This window comes from Hemitrygon akajei, chromosome 10 (assembly GCF_048418815.1).
Source record: "Hemitrygon akajei chromosome 10, sHemAka1.3, whole genome shotgun sequence".
Taxonomy (NCBI): Eukaryota; Metazoa; Chordata; class Chondrichthyes; order Myliobatiformes; family Dasyatidae; genus Hemitrygon; species Hemitrygon akajei.
The window spans coordinates 77557646-77576382 of record NC_133133.1 but is presented as its reverse complement, the minus strand read 5'-3'; the positions used below and the strand labels follow the sequence as shown (position 1 = coordinate 77576382).

At 44.3% G+C, this 18737-nt stretch overlaps 1 protein-coding gene across 2 annotated transcripts in view; it reads left to right on the top strand.

The window, feature by feature from the left end:
- The window catches only part of LOC140734500 (dedicator of cytokinesis protein 11-like), a 290063-nt gene that overhangs the window by 214651 nt on the left and 56675 nt on the right, over positions 1-18737 (top strand). For both annotated transcript variants that reach the window (XM_073058546.1, XM_073058547.1), the window contains exon 45: positions 14822-14928. In XM_073058546.1, coding sequence (XP_072914647.1) covers positions 14822-14928 — 107 coding nt within the window. The remainder of the gene's footprint in view (positions 1-14821; positions 14929-18737) is intronic.

Genomic DNA, 18737 nt, shown 5'->3' with positions numbered 1-18737 from the left:
AGCACCAGAGAGAAATGATGGGCGGGCAAGGAGAGAGGGATGGGAAATGGTGAACTGGGGGAGACGCATTACTGGGAGTTTGAGAATCAATGAATTACACCACTGGAAGTGATGGTTGAGTCTGATATGTTAGGAACATTTAAGAAAAAAACACAGGCTCATGGGAAAAAGAAAAATGTAGGGTTATGGGCTGTGTAGGAGGGAAGGGTTATATCGATCATGGAGAGAGTTTATATAGATTCCATAACCGGCCCATACTGATCTCTTCTATGCTGTTCTGTCTGTCTTTTTACATTTGTGCATTGCAAAGAAGATAGCAATTGCTTTTTCTCCAGTTTGTTTCACTATATTACTCTGCTCATGACTCTATTTTCCAACTTTTATTCTTCCCTCCCTCCCCCTCTCCCCCACAAGGTGCATTTATGTCTCAAGTTTGAAAAGTAAACAGTATAATGCTACTGGCACTTCAGATATGATGAGGTGGTGGCAGGGAGTATAGTAGTCTTACGGCGTGAGAGAAGCAGTTGTTGCCCATCTTAAAAGTCTTTCTGTTAGTGCTATGGTACTTCCTGCCTGATGGTTGGGGCTTAAAGAGATTGTAAGTTGGATGGCAGGGGTCATTTTCAATGCTAAGGTCCCTGCATACTCAGCCCTCCTGATAAATATCTTGGATGAGTTGGAGAGAGACCTTGATGATCCTCTCAGCAGTCCTTGCAATCCTTTGTAGGGCCTTGAAGTTCTTGGACCAGACAGCGATGCAGCTACTCAGAACACTCTTAATGATACTCCTGTAAACATTAGACTGGTTGGGGGGAGTGGACCAGGTGAGATCGTTTGTTATGTGCACTCCCAGAAACTTGGTGCTCTTAACTCTCTCCACAGAGGAGCTATTTATGTGCAGTGAGGAGTGGTCTGCCTGTACCTTCCACAATCACCTCTTTCATCTTGTCCACAGTGAAACTCGTGTTGTACATGCAGCTTTCTACCAGCTGCCCTACCTCTTCTGTGTACGCCTTCTCATCCTCATTGTTGATGAAGGCAGCCATTGTTGTGTCATCAGCAAACTTGATGATTCGGTTTGTACTGGATCTAGCAGTACAACCCTACATGAGCACGGTCTGGACACGCAAACCCGGTGCTCAGAATGATAGAGCTCGAGATGCTGTTGCCAATATGGACTGACCGTGGTCTTTATGTCAAGAAGTCCAAGGTCCATTTACAGAGAGGTATTGAAACCTAATGAGGACAGCTTACCCACCAGCTTCTGAGGGATGATTGTATTAAATACTGAGCTGAAGTCAATAAACAGCATCCTGGCATATGAGGCCCCGTTTTCCAAGTGAGGCAAGGTGGAGTAGAGTGCAGAGGCTAAGGTATCATCAGTGGATTGATATGAGCATTAAGCATACTGGAAATGTAGCAGCAAGATGGGATTTCATGTAATCCATAACCAGCTGCTCAAAGCTTTTCATTTATTTCTGAGGTCAGTCCCACTGGGCAGTAGTTGTAGAGGCGGGTTACTGTTGCCTTCTTGGGCGCCAGATAATGGTGGCTGCCTTGAAGTCAGCAGGAACAATTGACTATTCCAGAGAGATGTTGAAGATATCTGTTGGAACCTCTTTTAACTGGGCTGCACAGTCCCGCTCTAGACTAGATATGTATTCAGGCCCTGCAGCTTTACATGGTTTAACCCTGGCTAGGGCCTTTCTCACCAGCGTGTCGTGCTGTGCATCAAATCGTGCATAAAAGGCAGTCGGCCTATCAGGAAGAAAGTCCTCACTGTTGTTGGCACGTAGGGTGGATTTGTAGTCCGTTACGAGCTGAAGACCCTGCCACACACGCTTCGCGTCTCTCTGGTGTTACAGTGATCTGATAACTAAGTGATAATGGAAAATATCAGGGAATAGATGAAGGGCAGACAAGAATGCAGTAGATGATGTTGGAGGATGTCCTTACCTCACCTGGAAGGGCTGTTTATGTCTATGGGTGGTTGTGAGGGAGAGGGCGTAGAGACAAGAGTTGCAGCACCTAAGGTTGCAGGAGATGCCTTCAAGGATCAGGGAGGGGTGGACAGTGAGGGATGAGCAAAGGGGGGGTGGAGGTAACAGGGAGAGGGGTCCTGCAGAAAGATGAAAGAGTTGGGGAGGAATAGCTGAAAATGGGATCTTGTTGCAGCTGGCTGAAATGACAAAGGAATTCCACCACCTTTGAGAGGTGTTTAATTAGCCAGTGGGTATTATTTTGGGTTCCATTTACAGTGTGGTGGGTGAGTTTCCGCACATCTTGTTCATCTGCTCAGTACCAAACAGAAGTTAAAACTTGGAGACACAGCTCAGTTGAATGCAAAAGTATTGTACTTCATTGTGCTGGTTATTGCTGTAAGCTCACTTCCCTTGAGGTAGCCAGCGGTGTCGTACCCTGGTGAGATAGGGACAGGCCTGTCCTAGTATGTGAAATCAGCTCCATCAGACTGGGTGGATGAGGTCTACAGTGAGATCCAGTGACCGAGAAGGTGGTTCTGCAACGCTCTGTGGACAGCGATGGACGTGACAAGGGCACGGTCATTCACCGCAACCACGGAAGACCCCAGTTTGTGACGCTTTTTCATGCCACTGGACCTGGATTACCGAGGTTGAGAGAGTAGAACAGCCCCAGTGCAACAGATTTTCCATTTTCCACTTTTGACAGCTCCCCAGTACAGGTTTACTGTCATTGTCCGACACAATGGACAACGACCAGCACTTCCTTTACCAGTCAGACTTCTATCATTAAAATTGAGGCACTTTCGCCTTCCTATGTCCATGTTTGCTCTGCTTAACGCACTGGGTTAGTTTCTCTTCAATATTTAACTGAACCTTGCCCACAGTTCTATATCTATCCTGGGTCCCATTGCTCCTCAACAGCATGAACAAACTCACTTCAAGGATGTTGGACCCACCTGGCTTGCGCAGGCCCCATTTATCCTAGAAAAATCCCCAATGATCCAAAATCTAAAGCGCTCTCTCCTGCATCATCCCCTTAACCACAACTGAACTAGCTTCCCGTTCCCAAACACAAGAACAGGTAGTTTCAAAGGTACATTTAATGTCAAAACATTTAAACTCCTCCCTCCCACACTGCATAAGCTGCAGCAAAGCAACGACCCCCCCCCCCCACCACCACCAGCAAAAAAGCAACAGCACCCCCCATTGAGCACTCAAACGTGCAGCAAAGCATCAATAAAGACACAGGCTTGCAGTACCCCAAAGACTACTCATTCACCTGATAATTCAACATACCATAAGCTCTCTCCCTCTCCTTGATAAGAAAAAAAGGTGTCCCTGTTTCACAGCGAGAAGGGAGACATAACAAATGACTCGCTGATTTACAATGTTAGAAGTCTGTTGTATCGCTTCTTCTGTGCCCAAAGAACTTGGGTCTCTGGGCACACAGCCAGCAGACAGCTTGCTGCTTTCGATCTTCCGTCTGCCACAACACACCAGTTTCCTCCAGCGGCACCGACTTTGAGTCCACCTGCCTCCAGAACCACGAAATCCCAGAACTCTGAAGGCATGCTAGTCTTCGAGGCCGCATCCTTGGCATATTGAATGCTACCCAAAGATTACAACTTTGCTCTTTAATCTTCTTTCTATCTCATAAATTCATAATGCAGGACCTCATTCCTTTGGTTGGCACCAACTTGTAACACATGCACTAGCTGTTCACCCTCCTACTTTGTAGCCACAGAGTCCTCGGTTTGTTCTCCTTATGACAGAAACCACAATCACTATCATTCTGTTAGTCTTTTGCCTCCACAGATGAGCAGTGGAGGTGAGTGTGGATCTACATGCTTGCCTGCTTTCCCAAGTGATCGGCCCGCACAAAAGTTTCAAAAAATGGTGTACCAGATGGAGAAAGAGCTGTCTTGGATCACCTGCCTATGCTTACTGCTCTTCCTGGTCCTCATCTGTAGCTTGTCCACCTGTTCAGCCATTGCTTGCAATGGAACTTGCTTTAAGTACGTTCTCCATGAAGATCTCAGCATCACCATTGTTCCATAGTGAATTATTCTTCAGGTCCAGCTGAGCAATGCAGTCAATCCAGAAGCTGTTGCTGGAAACACTTCGTGCACATGTGGCCACCAGGGACACTGGATGTCTTCCTGATTCCCCTCATGTCATAGGAGGAATATTCCATGCTCTGGTGTCTCCCGCTGTAACTTTGGACTTGTTTATCCCCCTTTAGTTTAGTGTTACTCTGGGACCTCCTCCTAATTTAAGCACTACCTACTGCAAACTGCAACCCACCTGCAAAAATCAGGTGGGTTCAGCAGAGAAGCCCACCTGATTGACAACTAGTAGTCAGCTGTTGCTAACACTAGACACACCAGGAGTTGGCAGATTGTGTGCGATGCAGAGAAGATGGTGGTGGAGCCAGGAACTGGGAAGGGCAAAGGCAAGACGAGGGGCTGTGGTTGGGATAGAGGATTGTTTTGGGATTTCTCTATGTGTGAATACAATTGCACGTGTCTACAGCAGGTACAGTTCCACCCACATGTATTTGTATAATTGCATGTGTGTGCATGTATAATCACATGTGTCTGTGTGAACATCTGTGCGTGTTTCTGTCCAGGGGTTATATGCTGAGCCCATCGCTGTGCACTCTCTCACATGTGACTGCACAGCCAAACACCCACGTCGTCACATTATTAAGTTACCTGATCACACAACCGTGTGGGGCTCATCACCAACAATGATGAGACAGAGAGGAAGTGGAAGAGCTCGGGGCCTGGTGCCATGCAAATAATCTCTTCCTTAATTTCAACAAGATAAATGCGATGGTTATCAACTTCAGGAAAACTCACACCCCTCTTTATAATGGCAGCACAGCAGTGAAAACTATCACCAGTTTCAGATTCCTGGAAGTGCCCGTCTTGCACAACCTCTCATGGACACATTCCACACCATCAGGGAAGTTCAGCAACGCGTCTGCTCTCTGAGGAGGCTGAAGCGAGCTGGAGTATTCACATCTATACAGCAGTTCAATAGAGAGCATCCAGACAAGCTACATGTACGGAAACAACACTGCAGCAGACAGGAAGGCTCCACAATGGGTTGTCAAAACTACCCAACATATCATTGGCATAGCCTACCTACCATCAAGGACATGCAGACAGAGAGGTGCCAGAAAAGAGCCAGTAATATCATGAAGGATCCCACCCACGCTGCTCATGAGCTGTTTGTTCCATTCTCATCAGGGAGGAGGCTACGTTGCATCCATGCCAGGATGACCAGACTCAGAAACAGTTAATTTCCCTAAGCTGTAAGGCTGATTATCATCTCCACCCACTAACCCACCCCTCCACATCCCCAGCCACCACTACTTTATCATTTTCTGTCAGTCACCTTTTGTACAGACTCGCCTGTGCTGAGTGTCACTTTATGGGCATACAAACAATCTGTGTAATAAGCTATCTTGGGTGTTTATATTTATTGTTTTTTTTAATTATTATTGTTGTGCTTTGTGTCTTTTGTGCTACTGGAGTAACAATTATTTTGTTCTCCTTTACTTTATTGTCACTAAACAATTGATACCAGAGTGTACAATCATCACAGTGATATTTGTTTCTGCGCTTTGTGCTCCCTGAAGTACAAATCGAAGTAAATATAATAAAATTTTAAATTATTATATTTTTATAATTAAATTTAATAATTTAAAATTAATTTAATAATTTAATAATTAGAACATAGAAAAGGGAAAGTAAGGTAGTGCAAGTCAGTTCCAGATATTTAGAAGGTACGGCCCAGATCTGGGTCAGGATCTGTTCAGCAGTCTTATCACAGTTGGAAAGAAGCTGTTCACAAATCTGGCCGTATGTATCTTCATGCTCCTGAACCTTCTCCTGGAGGGAAGTGGGACAAAAAGTGTCCCACAAGGACTTATCCTTGATAATCCTGGCAGCACTGCTCCAACAGCGTGTGGTGTAAAGTGAGTCCAAGGATGGAAGATTGGTTTGTGTGATGTGCTGGACTATGTTCACGATCTTCTGCAGCTTCTTCCAATCTTGGACAGGACAACTTCCATACCAGGTTGTGATGCACCCTAGAAGAATGCTTTCTACGGTGCATCTATAAAAATTAGTGAGGGTTTTTGGGGACAGGCCAAATTTCTTCAGCTTTCTCAGGAAGTAAAGGCGCTGGTGGGCCTTCTTGGCAGTGGACTCTGCTTGGTTAGACCAAGTCAGGTCATTTGTGATATTCACCCTGAGGAACTTAAAGCTTTTGACCTGTTCCACCTGTGCACCACTGATGTAGATGGGGTTGTGCGGTCCACTACTCCTTCTGAAGTCAACAACCAATTCCTTCGTCTTGCTGATGTTGAGGGATAGGTTATTGTCTTCGCACCATGCCTCCAGGTTCTTAATTTCCTCTCTGTACTCAGCTCATCATTGCCCAAGATATGGCCTACAATTGTGGTGACATCAGCAAACTTGTATATTGAGTTTGATGGAAACTTGGCTACACAATCATGGGTGTGCAGTGAGGACAGCAGGGGGCTGAGTACACAGCCTTGTGGGGCACCAGTGCTCAGAGTGATTGTCGAGGAGAGCTTGTTCCTTATTTTTACAGCCTGGGTCCTGTCTGTGAGGAAGTTGAAGATCCAGCTGCAGATCTGAGTTCTAGGACCCAGGTTCCAGAGCTTAGGAATCAGTTTATTTGGAATGATGGTATTCAAGGCAGAGCTGTAGTCGACGAAAAGGAGCTTTACATATGCGTCTTTATTCTCCAGGTGTTCTAAGGAGGAATGTAGTGCCAGAGAGATGGCATCTGCCGTTGACCTGTTGCTCCGGTAGGTGAATTGCAAAGTGTCGAGGTTGGCCGGTAGGTTATGGTTGATGTGTGCCATAACCAACCGCTCAAAGCACTTCACAGCAATTGATGTTAGAGCCACAGGTCGGTAGTCATTCAGGCCTGCCACCTTGCTTTTCTTCGGCACCGGGATTATCGTTGCCTTCTTAAAACACGAGGGGATTTTAGACTGAAGCAGGGAGCAGTTGAAGATGTCAGCAAACACTCCAGCTAGCTCGCTTGCACAGGACCGGAGAACCCGTCCCCGGACGCCATCTCGGCCTGTCGCCTTCCTTGGATTTATCTTCAGGAAGGCTCTTCTAACGTCTTCCTCGGTGATGATGAATCTTGATGCCACCAGGTCCGGTTCATCCGGAGGGGGCAGGACGCTCCTCTTCTGTCCGAATCTTGCGTAGAATATGTTAAGTTCATCAGGAAGAGAAGTGCTACAGTTATTGATATTCCCAGCCTTTTCTTTGCGCCCAGTGATCTCATTTGACCCTGCCATAGTCTACTGGCATCCCTCTGGTTAGCCTGGGCTTCCAACTTGGCTCGATATTGCCTCTTGGCGCCCTTAATGGCTTTCCAGAGTTCACGCCTGGATTCCGTGTAGCGACTGGTATCTTCCGAACTAAAAGCTGCAGTTCTAGCTTTCAAAAGGGACAGGACCTCATAATTCATCCAAGGTTTCCAGTTAGGGAATACCCGGGTCGTATTGCGATACACACAGTCCTCTGTGCATTTCCAGATAAAGTCCATGACAGCTGAGGCATACTCATCGAGGATAGCTGCCGAGTCCTTGAATACTAACCAGTCCACCAATTCAAAGCAGTCACGGAGGACCTCATCCGTTTCCTCTGTCCAACGCGACACCACTTTTGACACCGTGACCTTCTGCTTCAGTTTCTGTTTGTAAGCCGGGAGGAGGAGTACAGCCTGATGGTCCGATTTTCTGAAGTGAGGTCGTGGGACGGAATGGTAGGCATCCTTGGCTGCTGTGTAGCAGTGGTCAAGTATATTCGGGCCTCTAGTGGAGCAGGAGACATGTTGGTATAACTTCGGCAGTGCTTTTCTGAGGTTGGCCTGGTTAAAGTCCCCGGCTGTAATGAGCAAAGCCTCCGGATACCTGGTCTCAAGTTCACTGATGTTGGCAGACAGTGTATTCACAGCACACTCCACGTCTGCCTGGGGTGGGGGGGGAATGTAGACCACTGTCAGTATTACCGAGGTGAATTCCCGTGGCAGATAATAGGGACGACACTTCACCGACAGATGTTCCAGGTCCGGACTGCAGGAGCTTGTCAGCGCCACTATGTCTGAGCACCACACAGTGTTGATCAGTAGGCAGACTCCACCTCCCTTCGTCTTGCCGAAAGACACCGTGCGGTCCATCCGATGGATTGAAAATCCCTCTGGTCAGATGGCACAGTCGGGGGTGGCAGGGGAGAGCCAGGTCTCTGTGAAACAGAATACACAGCATACACAACAACAGCAACAGAATACACTTGTGTACAGGAAATAATATTAAACAACCTTGAATTTCCCTTGTGGCTGTCAATATCTAAATGTCTTTTTGTGCATCTATGTCCTTGAAAGCCTGTGTGTCTGTGTGCGTGCGTGCTTGTGTTAAAGGGGCAGAATGCCTGATCAGAGCTGCTTTGTAATCTGGGTGAGGGTTCATTTGGATGATAATTTTCCTTGGTACCTATGAGTCATTATTTTTCTCTTTGTTAATGCTTCCATTTGTTAATTTGTGAGTTTGACTCGAGCTGCAAATCAAACTTTTCCCAAACCTTTCACTGAGAAAACAATGAAACTGTCAGGATAATGTTCATCCAGGAAGGCAGACAATTCAAGACTGCAAAGCTTATTTTGTACATCAGTTAGACTGTTGGCGAGGCATACTGTCCAATGCTGACTGGTCAATTATAGAAAGGATGTGCAGACTGTAGAGCATAGATTCACCAGGATGAAGTCAGCATGAGAAAAGATCACAGGGTTAATAAGCCAAAGAGTATGTTAAATAGAAAAAAAACTAAAGGGAGAGGTTTACTTGCTTCTTAACAATTAGGGATCAGGAATTAACAATGCTGAGCCAATTAACAATGTTAGATGGCTTCAAGAGAGAAAGAACCACATTTTCTCAAGCGGAAACGATAAATATGGTAAGCAAGTAGCGTCAGGGCTATGGGGAGGTTTACAGTTTAACTATAAGAAGCAAAACAGTGTTTACTCAAAGGGCAGTGGTGCTATAAACTTCCACAGTTCCGCCAATTAATTCCTCCTGATGTCAAACCTCATTTGTGTACAAAGCAGGGTAAAGTTTCAAGATCCCAGTCTTTGTTTAATCTGAAGTGTGGTGAACATGCAGAGGACTCCCAATGACTTCTGGTGCCTCAGAAACCTGTTTCAGTACTAGGAAACATGAAGTTAGTCAGAAGGCCATTGGCCTATGTGGTGTCTGTTGGATCTTTGAAAGAGCTCTTGAGTCAGCGCCACCCCCTCTGTTTTCCCAATAGCCAGAGTATATACTGCGAGTCTGATTCATTGGTGAGTCTGATGACAGGAGAGGTGCATGGTCTCAGTTTAAGTGTGGTCCAGGCCTCATTCAGAGATGCCAGAGCTGGCTATGTGCCACTGGATTCCCTGCTGGATCAGAGGCCTACATTTCCATCTCTGCTGCTCTCCAGTGTTCACTCAGTGGAAGACAAGTTGGATTGTGCTCGACTACAGCTCCACTGTGTGATATGAGGAACCGCTGTGGACTCTCCTTGAAGAAACGTGGCTCCAGGACAACATCCATGCATTATCAACCTACAGGCCCAAACATTCAGGGACTTGGGCTACATTATTTTAAAATATATTTGTTACTTTGCTTTTTACTTCCCTGCTAAGGTTCTTCTGAGTCTGAAACCTGAAGGGCTTCAGCCTGAAACATTGACTGTTCATTTCCCTCCATTGATGCTGCCTGACTTATTGAATTCATCAGTTTTGCTCCTATGGCTACAAAACAGCTCCAACTGAAGACAACTCCACCTTATTTACAGTATCAGGGATCATCATTAAATCTTTATTAATACTCCATTGAACTGTAAGCAAACAAGTCCAGCTTCATCTACAAAACCAAAATTTCTTTCCATGCATATGATTATGGTAAGTTTCTGTACTTGAATGAATATTGAAAAAAATGGTAGAAATAACCACAGAATCTATTTGCTTCCTAGCTTAGCAATAGCCTTCTGTCCAGAATGAGATGGTGCAAATCTCATTTGTGCAAATGTCATGTTTAATACAACAGTTTTCCTTGTGGGTGTGGTGAATGTGATTGAAATTGTTCTGATCATTCAGCCAAAGTCATAGAGCCTCCACAGAGCAGGCAGAGGCTGGTCATCCTAAAGAGGACTGGCCAATCCCATTCCCCTGCTCTGTCCATCAACCTCAGCAAGCTGAGAGCCATTAAGTTGCAAGTTAACAATCTTTTGAAATCCTTCATCCTGATGATCCTTCTCTTGATCCTGGTTCATTTCACCCATCAGCCCTGTCCATCTGGTTCTGGTTTCATCTGCCCTTCACCCCTACCCTGATGGTGCCCATTATCATTGTGTCACATTCCACTTTAGTGTTCTGGTCTTCATCCTCCTAGTTATCTCCACTTTTACCCTACCCTTACCCCACCTGGCCCCATCTGCCTCTCCTCATTGTTTGTCTGCCCGAATCTATCATCCAGCTGCCTCTGTCTCACAATTCCATTCCTACATCTTCCACACCAGACTTCATCTGCTGATTATCATTCACCCCTCCTCAGTCTGCTATGCAAGAAGCCCAAGTACAGCCTACAGAAGGCTATTTTAAGAGACGCCAATTCCATTTGAGCTTATAGGCAGAATTGAATGCATGTCAGCTCTGGCAGAATTTTAAGGCCATTACTTCCTACTAAATAAAACTTAACATCATGAATGGCTGTGATACTTCACTCCCAGATGAGGTCAACACCTTTTATGCAAATCCCTGCAGCATCCAGTGACCTTGTGATTTCAATCTCAGAGGTCAATGTCAGAACATCTTTCATAATGGTGAACTATCACAAGCTATCAGACCCTGATGGTGTACCTGGCAGAGTTCTGAAAGCCTGTGCCAACCAGCTGGTGGGAGTGGTCAAGGATATCTTCAGTCTCTCGTTGTTTCAGTCAGAACAGTTAGTCCATTGTTGTTAGAGGTTCCCATTGGTTTCAAAAGGGTGATAATATTACCAGTTCCCAAGAAGCACGGGGTGAGCTGCTTCAACCACTATCACCCAGTGGCATTGCATCTACTGTGATGAAATGCTTTGAGAGGCTGATCATGGCTGGAATCAACTCCTGCGTAAACAATTTGCCTATTGCCTCAATAGCTCTACAGTGGATGCAGTCTCACTGGCTTTCCACTCGGCCTCGGATCACCTGGACAATAGTACTACCTCTGTCAGGCTGCTGTTTATTGACAGGATCCTTGACTTCCTCACCAGGACACCACAATCTATGTGGATTGGATATAACATCTCCTCACTGACAATCAACACTGGCAAACCTCAAGGATGTGTGTGCTTAGTCCACTGTTCTCTCTCTACACCCACAACTGTGTGGCTAGGCACAGCTCAAATGCCATCTATAAATTTGCCAATGACACAATATTGTTGGCAGAAAAAGAGGAGCAGCAGACCAGGGAGCATTTTGTGTGTGTTCCTGGATTTCCAGCATCTGCAGATATTCCCTTGTTTTCTGTTGTTGCTGTTTGAAATTCTGCCAATGAGGATGCATACAGAAGCAAGCTAGATCAGCTGGGTGAGTGATGTTGCATCAACAACCTTGCACGCAACATCAGTAAGACCAAAGGGAAGTCAAGGGAACACATGCCCGTCCTCATCAAGGAAGCAGAAGTGGAAAGGGTGAGTAGTTTCAAGTTCCTGGGTATCATCATCTCTGAGGATCTACCCTGAACGCAATATATAGATGCAATTACAAAGAAGGCACGACAACAGCTATATTTCATTGGGAATTTGAGAAGACATATACTCAGGAACAGCTTCTTCTCCACCATCGGATTTCTGAATGGACAATGAACCCCTGAATCTTACCTCAGTATTTTCCTTTCAATTTTTCTTTTCATGCGCGTGCATGCGCACATGCACATGCACGCACATGTACTTTTATATATTTTTTGTAATTTATACTTTGTATTACTATATAGTGCAATGTACTGTTGCCGCAAAACAAGAAGTTTCATGACGTATGACAGCGATTTTAAATCTGAGTCTGATCACCAACTGGCCTCCATCTCACCACTCCCCTTTTTCTATTTCTACTAGATATCTTCCCACTCTGCCCTCAGTTCTGGTGCAGAGCTTTCTTCTGAAATGTCAAAAATTATTTTCCTTCAACAGATACCTCTTGATCCACTGGATTCCATCAGCAAAGTTGTTTGTGGCTCCTTCCAAATAATTATCACTCTCGGTTTTAAAATATAGTTATTTCTCATGCCCCAGTATTGCTAGTGTAGAACCTGAAATCTGTGATCCTGCTCCTACAAACCATTTATTCTTTATATGTATTACTTAAACGAGTTCTGATCCGGTGCACATCTGTCAGCCCTCATCGCAACCACCTCTGCTTCAAGGGGAACAACTATGGCCTCTCCGACCTAACCTTCCAGCAAGTATTTCCCTTTGTTACAACCATTCTGGTAATTCTCCACATCCTTCCTGAGTTGTGGTAGCAAGAAGCGGATGAAGTACTTTACTTGTGGCCTAACCAGAGTTTTAAAACCTACAGCATATTCTCTCTGCTTTTTGTACTCAATACCTCTGTTATAAAACCTGAAAATATTTGGGAGAAGATATACAAAGTGAATGATGGGGCCCTGGGGAGTGTTATTGAACAGTGAGGTGTTCGGGTAAATACATAGTTCCTTGAAAGTGGTGATATAGTGAGAGAGTCATAACTAAAGAATGCTTGTATTTGTTGGTTGAGGTGTGGAGTATTTGAGTTGGGGCATCATGTTACAGTCGTTCATATCATTGATAAGGTTGCATTTGGAGTGTTGTGTGTTGTTCTGGTCATTGTGAAAAATATGACAGAAAACCAGTGAAAACACAGACAAGTTTTACAGGAATGTTGCTGAACGGAAGGGCTTGAGTCATAGGGAAGAGACTGTAGGGGTGTTCTCTGGAATAAAGGAGTGACTTTATGGAGGTTTATAAAATTATGTTCCTTACAGATATGATTGGTGCTCTCAATCTGTTCTTCCCCCTCGGATAGAGCAGTCTATGTTTGAAGGGCATAGTTTTAAGGTGAGAGGGGAAAGGTTTAAAGGGGATCAGAGAAGCAAGTTTTTAACACAGAGTTTGGTGGGTCTGTGGAACTAGCTGCCAGCATAAGTGGTGGATCTGAATACACTAGTTCAGGTGCATGGATAAGAAAGGTTTACAGGGATATGGATCAAATGTAGGCAAATCTGATTAACGTGGTTCATCATCTTGTTTATTGTCTATCTTAGTCCACTTAGACAAATGGGCCAAAGGGCCTGTTTCTATGCTGTATAACTCGGTGAATTTACCTGTAACATTTATTTCTTTTGCCAACTGTTCTTGAAGTAAATCTTGCCACCTCCTCTGTTCTTACATACTACCTCTTGCAAATGCCACTGTTTACATCCCTCCCTAACACACATTATCTCAAGTAAATTCCACCTGCTGCTTTCTGCCCATTCTGCCAGCCTCTCTGTGACATAATTATTGCAACACAGAAAGTGAACATTCAGCCCACTGGATCCATAAGCAGATATCCCCAGAGTGTTCCCTTCAAATGCAACCTCCAATTTGTGTATCTTCTTCCCTTCCTTTTGATACACAAGGGCAGTTTAACCAACCTATGTGTCCTTGGGGTGTGGGAGGAAACTGGAGGAAATCTGGGCCAATTAGTGATTACCAGCAATACTCAACATCCCCAATACGCAAATTAAAGCAACTGCTGCTACAACACAATTCTGGACCTGCCATCTCATCAGATCTTGGTTTTGTGTATTTTATTAGTTTGGGATTTTAGTCCCTTGTTATTTTTAATTTTTATTCACTAAAGCTATGGCAATACAGTGGTGCAACTGCTTCATAGTTCTACTGACCCATGTTTGATCCTGACTTCCTGCATTGTCTGTGTGGAGTTTGCATGTTCTCCCTAAGACTGGATTTCCCCTGAGCCATCCATTTTCCTTCCACATCGCAAAGACTTGCAGGTTGTAAGTTTGAATGGCTACTGTAAATTATTCCTGCCATGCAGCCGAGTGTTAGAATTTGGGAGGGGTTGGTGTGAATGTGGGAGAAGGAAACAGCATGGGTGTCAGGTGCATGCATTAGGTTATAAGAAAATGGGAGAGAGTGGTATTGTATGAGGGCCAGCATAGGCACTTTGGGCCAAATGGCAGCTTCTTGTGCTGAAAACAATAATCAAAATAAGAAGTCTGCAAAGTCAGTTATGTTTTTCCATCATTGTTTAAAACACTGTGGCTTAAGGGGCAAAATCAAAGGGTAGTGCTCACCATATTGGCTAATTGGGATATTATTTTCATATGTACTGGGGTTCAGTGAAAAACGTTGTTTCTCATGCCACCCATACAGGTCCTTACATCACATCATTCTATTGAGGCATAACAAGAGGAAAAATAATTGAGTACAGAATAAAGTGTGCCAGTTACCGCGAAAGTGCAGTGCGCACAGATAGCAAGCTCGTAACGAGGTAGACTGTGATGTCAAGGCTTCATCTTGTTGTACTAAGGGACTATTCAATAGTCTTGTATCAGTGTGATAGAAGCTGTCCTTGATCCTGGTGGTACATGAGAGAAACTGAATCAGTATTTCAGATCAACAATTGTAACTGCTCTATTGTTTGCTGTTTGTGCACCTGTTGAGATTTACTTTGCATCTGATTTATGTGTATTTACAATGTTGTTTTTTTTATTCACAGAATTATTTCCTAAAGGATGTTCAGCTTTCAAAGCCATTACACCCAATGTTGAGGAGGAAGCAGCAACAAAAGAGGATTCAGGAATGCAGGATGTAAATTACACTGAGGTAAAATCTCATAATTAGTAGCTTTTCTTTCACTACAACAAAAATGTGATATTCATTGAATAGCTAGATTTTCACATCATCCTGTTAAATGGTCGCATTCTTGTCCAGCTCCAAAAGCATAGAGTTCTCATCCCATTCCTGAGATATTAGCTCATTACCTAGATTGTTGCTTCATTGAGGCACTGTGATATTCGTGCACTCTCTGAACCACTCTCTTTCTGATGTCATCTCAAAGACCTATCATTCAGTTTAGGCCCATCTCATACTGGAAACGTAATGCGGGATTTCTCAGCTGCTGATCAAATCATCTGAGAGATTTACTCAGTCAGTTGTTTTATGCACTGTCCATGGATTCGTCCAGGGCACAAAATGGCTTTTGCTGTATTGCCTATGTAACACTGACTGCAGGGTGCAGTTGGGTAGGAGACTGAAGACCCCTGTGGATGGGTGAAACAAAATGGGCCAAGTGTTCTGGGGCACTTGAACAGAAGACTGGATCTGAGGATCTCTTCCTACCTGCACCCCTTAGAATTGTTTAAGCTTATAGTTGGAAGTGTTATTCCTAAGAGGTATTTCCCTAATCTGATCGTAACAGTACATTCATCTATCACCATCCGCCCGAGTTTCACGGGGAGAAAAATACAATTGCATTTCTTGACAGATATCCAGCCAAAAATCTAAAGCACTTTGCCACCTCCGTCAAATGCCTCAGTGCTTCATGTTCAAAGGATTGCCATCACCTGCATGTCAGTCAGGATGGTATGTCAATTTGGGGGGATACTTGTAGGTAATGATACTTGCGTAAACCTGCTGCCCTGTGTTTTCTTGATGGTGGAATAGTCTAGACAAGTACCTGCTGTGTGTTTTGTAGATTGCCCACACTGCAACCACTGTTTGCCAATGGTAGAGGGAATAAATATTTAGAGTACTAATCAAGTGAAACACTTTGTCTTGGAAGTTGTTGAGTATCTTGATAAAATGTAGGAGCTGCACTCATCCAGGCAGGTGCAGAGTCTTCCATCGCACACCTGATTCCTGTCACGTCCATGGTGGAAAGGCTCTGGGGTGTCGGATGGTGAGCCATTCATTAAGTGTCAGTTAACAACTTATTACATGTCTTCAACAAGTGTCTTTGAATCTTACACAACTGGATAATTAGAACAAACTTACAAGATTCTCATGTGACTTGACAAGTTAAAGAAATGTTTAGTACCAGTGATGGGTCTCAGAGTAAGGCTTTTAGGACTAAAGCAAGGAGAATTTGATTTTTTCATTCGGAGAGTGGTGAGCATTTGGAATTCTTAACCTTGCAGTGCTAAGGACACTCCTCAGTCATTGTGTTCATTCGAAAGAGAGACTGATACATGTCTGTTTTTTTTTTGCTTGGTCGGATGTTTACCTCCTGACCTCTCTCACAGTTCCCACAGACAAACAATGATACTTGACCTTGTATGTAATTCCAGAATGAGGAAATGAAGTCCAACTGGGACCAGGAATCCCAGATTACAGCCAGTTGTCTGCTAATATAAATTAATTAATAGTTTTATAAATTAAATCAACTTGATCCTCCCAACAATGTACAAGAATGATTCAGGTGTATGTGGAGGGTGTGGGGATCGTTGAAAGATCACCCTTTATTTCGTCCTTTACCCTGACTACCTTGACATGCTATGTTTAAGAATCCAACCACATTGTGCCAGATATTAGTACAATTTGCTCTTCCAAAGGATGTTGGTAGACTGCGCAAATTTTTATCATAACATGGTAATTTTGTGGTAATCCTCATTGCTAAACCTAGCTTTTTGATTTATATTTGGATCTATGTTGTTTTGGGTCTCTGGGTTATTAATCTGGTAATTTAAACACTGCCCTACCATTGACGGAGTGCCACACACTTTTTGCCAATATTTCTCTTCCAGCTCAAAACCTTTATTGAAAATTCTTCCCTTGGACCTGTTTAATTATCTTCCTGTTAGAATGATAACAGGATGCGGTTTCACTGTGACAATCCCCTCCCTGGTTGGCTCCTCTATCCGTTCCGATGGTTCTCTGTCGCCTAGCGCTTCCTCGTGCAACCACTGGAGATCCAGTTGCCTGTCACTTTATTTCATCATCTTACTCCTCCCCAACCTTTCTGTCTGTGGCCCCCTACTCTCTTACAATGAGAACCAATGCAAGAACGAGGAATGACTCCTGATCTTCCATATGGGTATGTTGAAGCCTTCCGTGCTCGATATCAAGCTATCCAGTTTAAGTAGTCTGTTTGTTTACATTAGAAGTAGCCACCTTCAGTCCAAGTATCTATGTGTGATATTTGCTTAGATTTTTTCCTCTTTAGTATTGGTATTTCCAACACATTACTCTTCTGTGTCTCTACCCTCTAAATGCTCTGATTAACTTATTGACCATGGAACTCTCCAACTTATTGTAGTAGTGGCGCTACCCTCACCATATCACAGATGGACCCTGTAGCTGATACATCCCTCCCTTGCCGTCAATTCACATGAACCCAAACTTGTTTTCCTTTTGCTCCAAGTTCAGATGAAAAGTCTTTGACCTGAAATGTTTACTTTTGGACTTCCCAGCAATGCTGCCAGACATGCTGAATGTTTTCAGCATTCTCAGCTTTACTGCTGCTCCATCATCCTGTTATTTTTTTTTCTTTATAACAAAGGTTCAAGTATGACTGAATAATGGTTTGAGAGTATCTAATGAATCTAACATGGTTACATGGGTTTGCTATAATTAACTTGTGGGCATGTATTTTAAGATTTCTCATGACACTTCACACACTGAAATGTTCAATAATCTGAGTCAGGTTTGCATTTCCCGAGTTTAAATATTTTGTTTTAATTGCAGAGGAACCTCCCATCCTCTTCAGTAGCCACTGTCTTCCCAATTCACAGAGTTAGCACCTCCAGAACTTGGCCAGACACTCTCATCCTGATCAACAGAATGCCATTGTCAATTATTCTCAAAGGCTTTAGATATTAAGCTATGGGGCCACACTGTAAGATAAATAATAGAGTTGTTACCTCACAGCACCAGAGTCACTGACCTCTGATGCTGTCTCTGTGGAGTCTGCATGTTCTCTCTATGGGTTAATTAATTAATTCATTTAATTACCTTAGGAGTAGGTAATGGAGGCAGCAGTTAGGGCTCTGTTTGCAGTATGTGGGAAGTCAGGACGAGCACAATTGTTCCTGATGACACACCTGTAAAAGGTGCATCCAGCTGCAGCTCCTGACAAACCGAGTTAGGGAACTGGAGCTGGAGCTAGATGAATGTTGGATCATTCGGGAGGCAGAAATAAACAGGAATTACAGCAAGATAGTCACCATTATGAGTGAGGAGACAGGTAGCAGGTGACTGTCTGGAGAGGGAAGGGGATTAGACAGAATGAGCAGAGCACCCCTGTGGCCGTTCCCATCAACAATAAGTATACTGTTTTGGATACCGTTGGTGGGATCGACCTACCAGTGACAAGTTGCAGTGGTTGCATCTCTGACACCGAAACTGGACCCTCAGCTCAGGAGGGAAGGAAGGAAAAGAGGAGAGCAGCAGTGATAGGGGATTTGATAGTTAGGGGGACAGATAGGAGGTCCTGTGGAAGAGATCGAGAATCCCGGATGGTCTGTTGCCTCCCTGGTGCCAGGGTCTGCGATATCTCGGATCGAGTTCTCAGTATTCTCAAGAGGGAGGGTGAGCAGCCGGATGTCATGGTCCATGTAGGGACCAATGATGTGGGTAGGAAGAGTGAGGAGGTCCTGAAAGGTGAGTTTAGGGAGCTAGGTGCCAAGTTAAAGGAC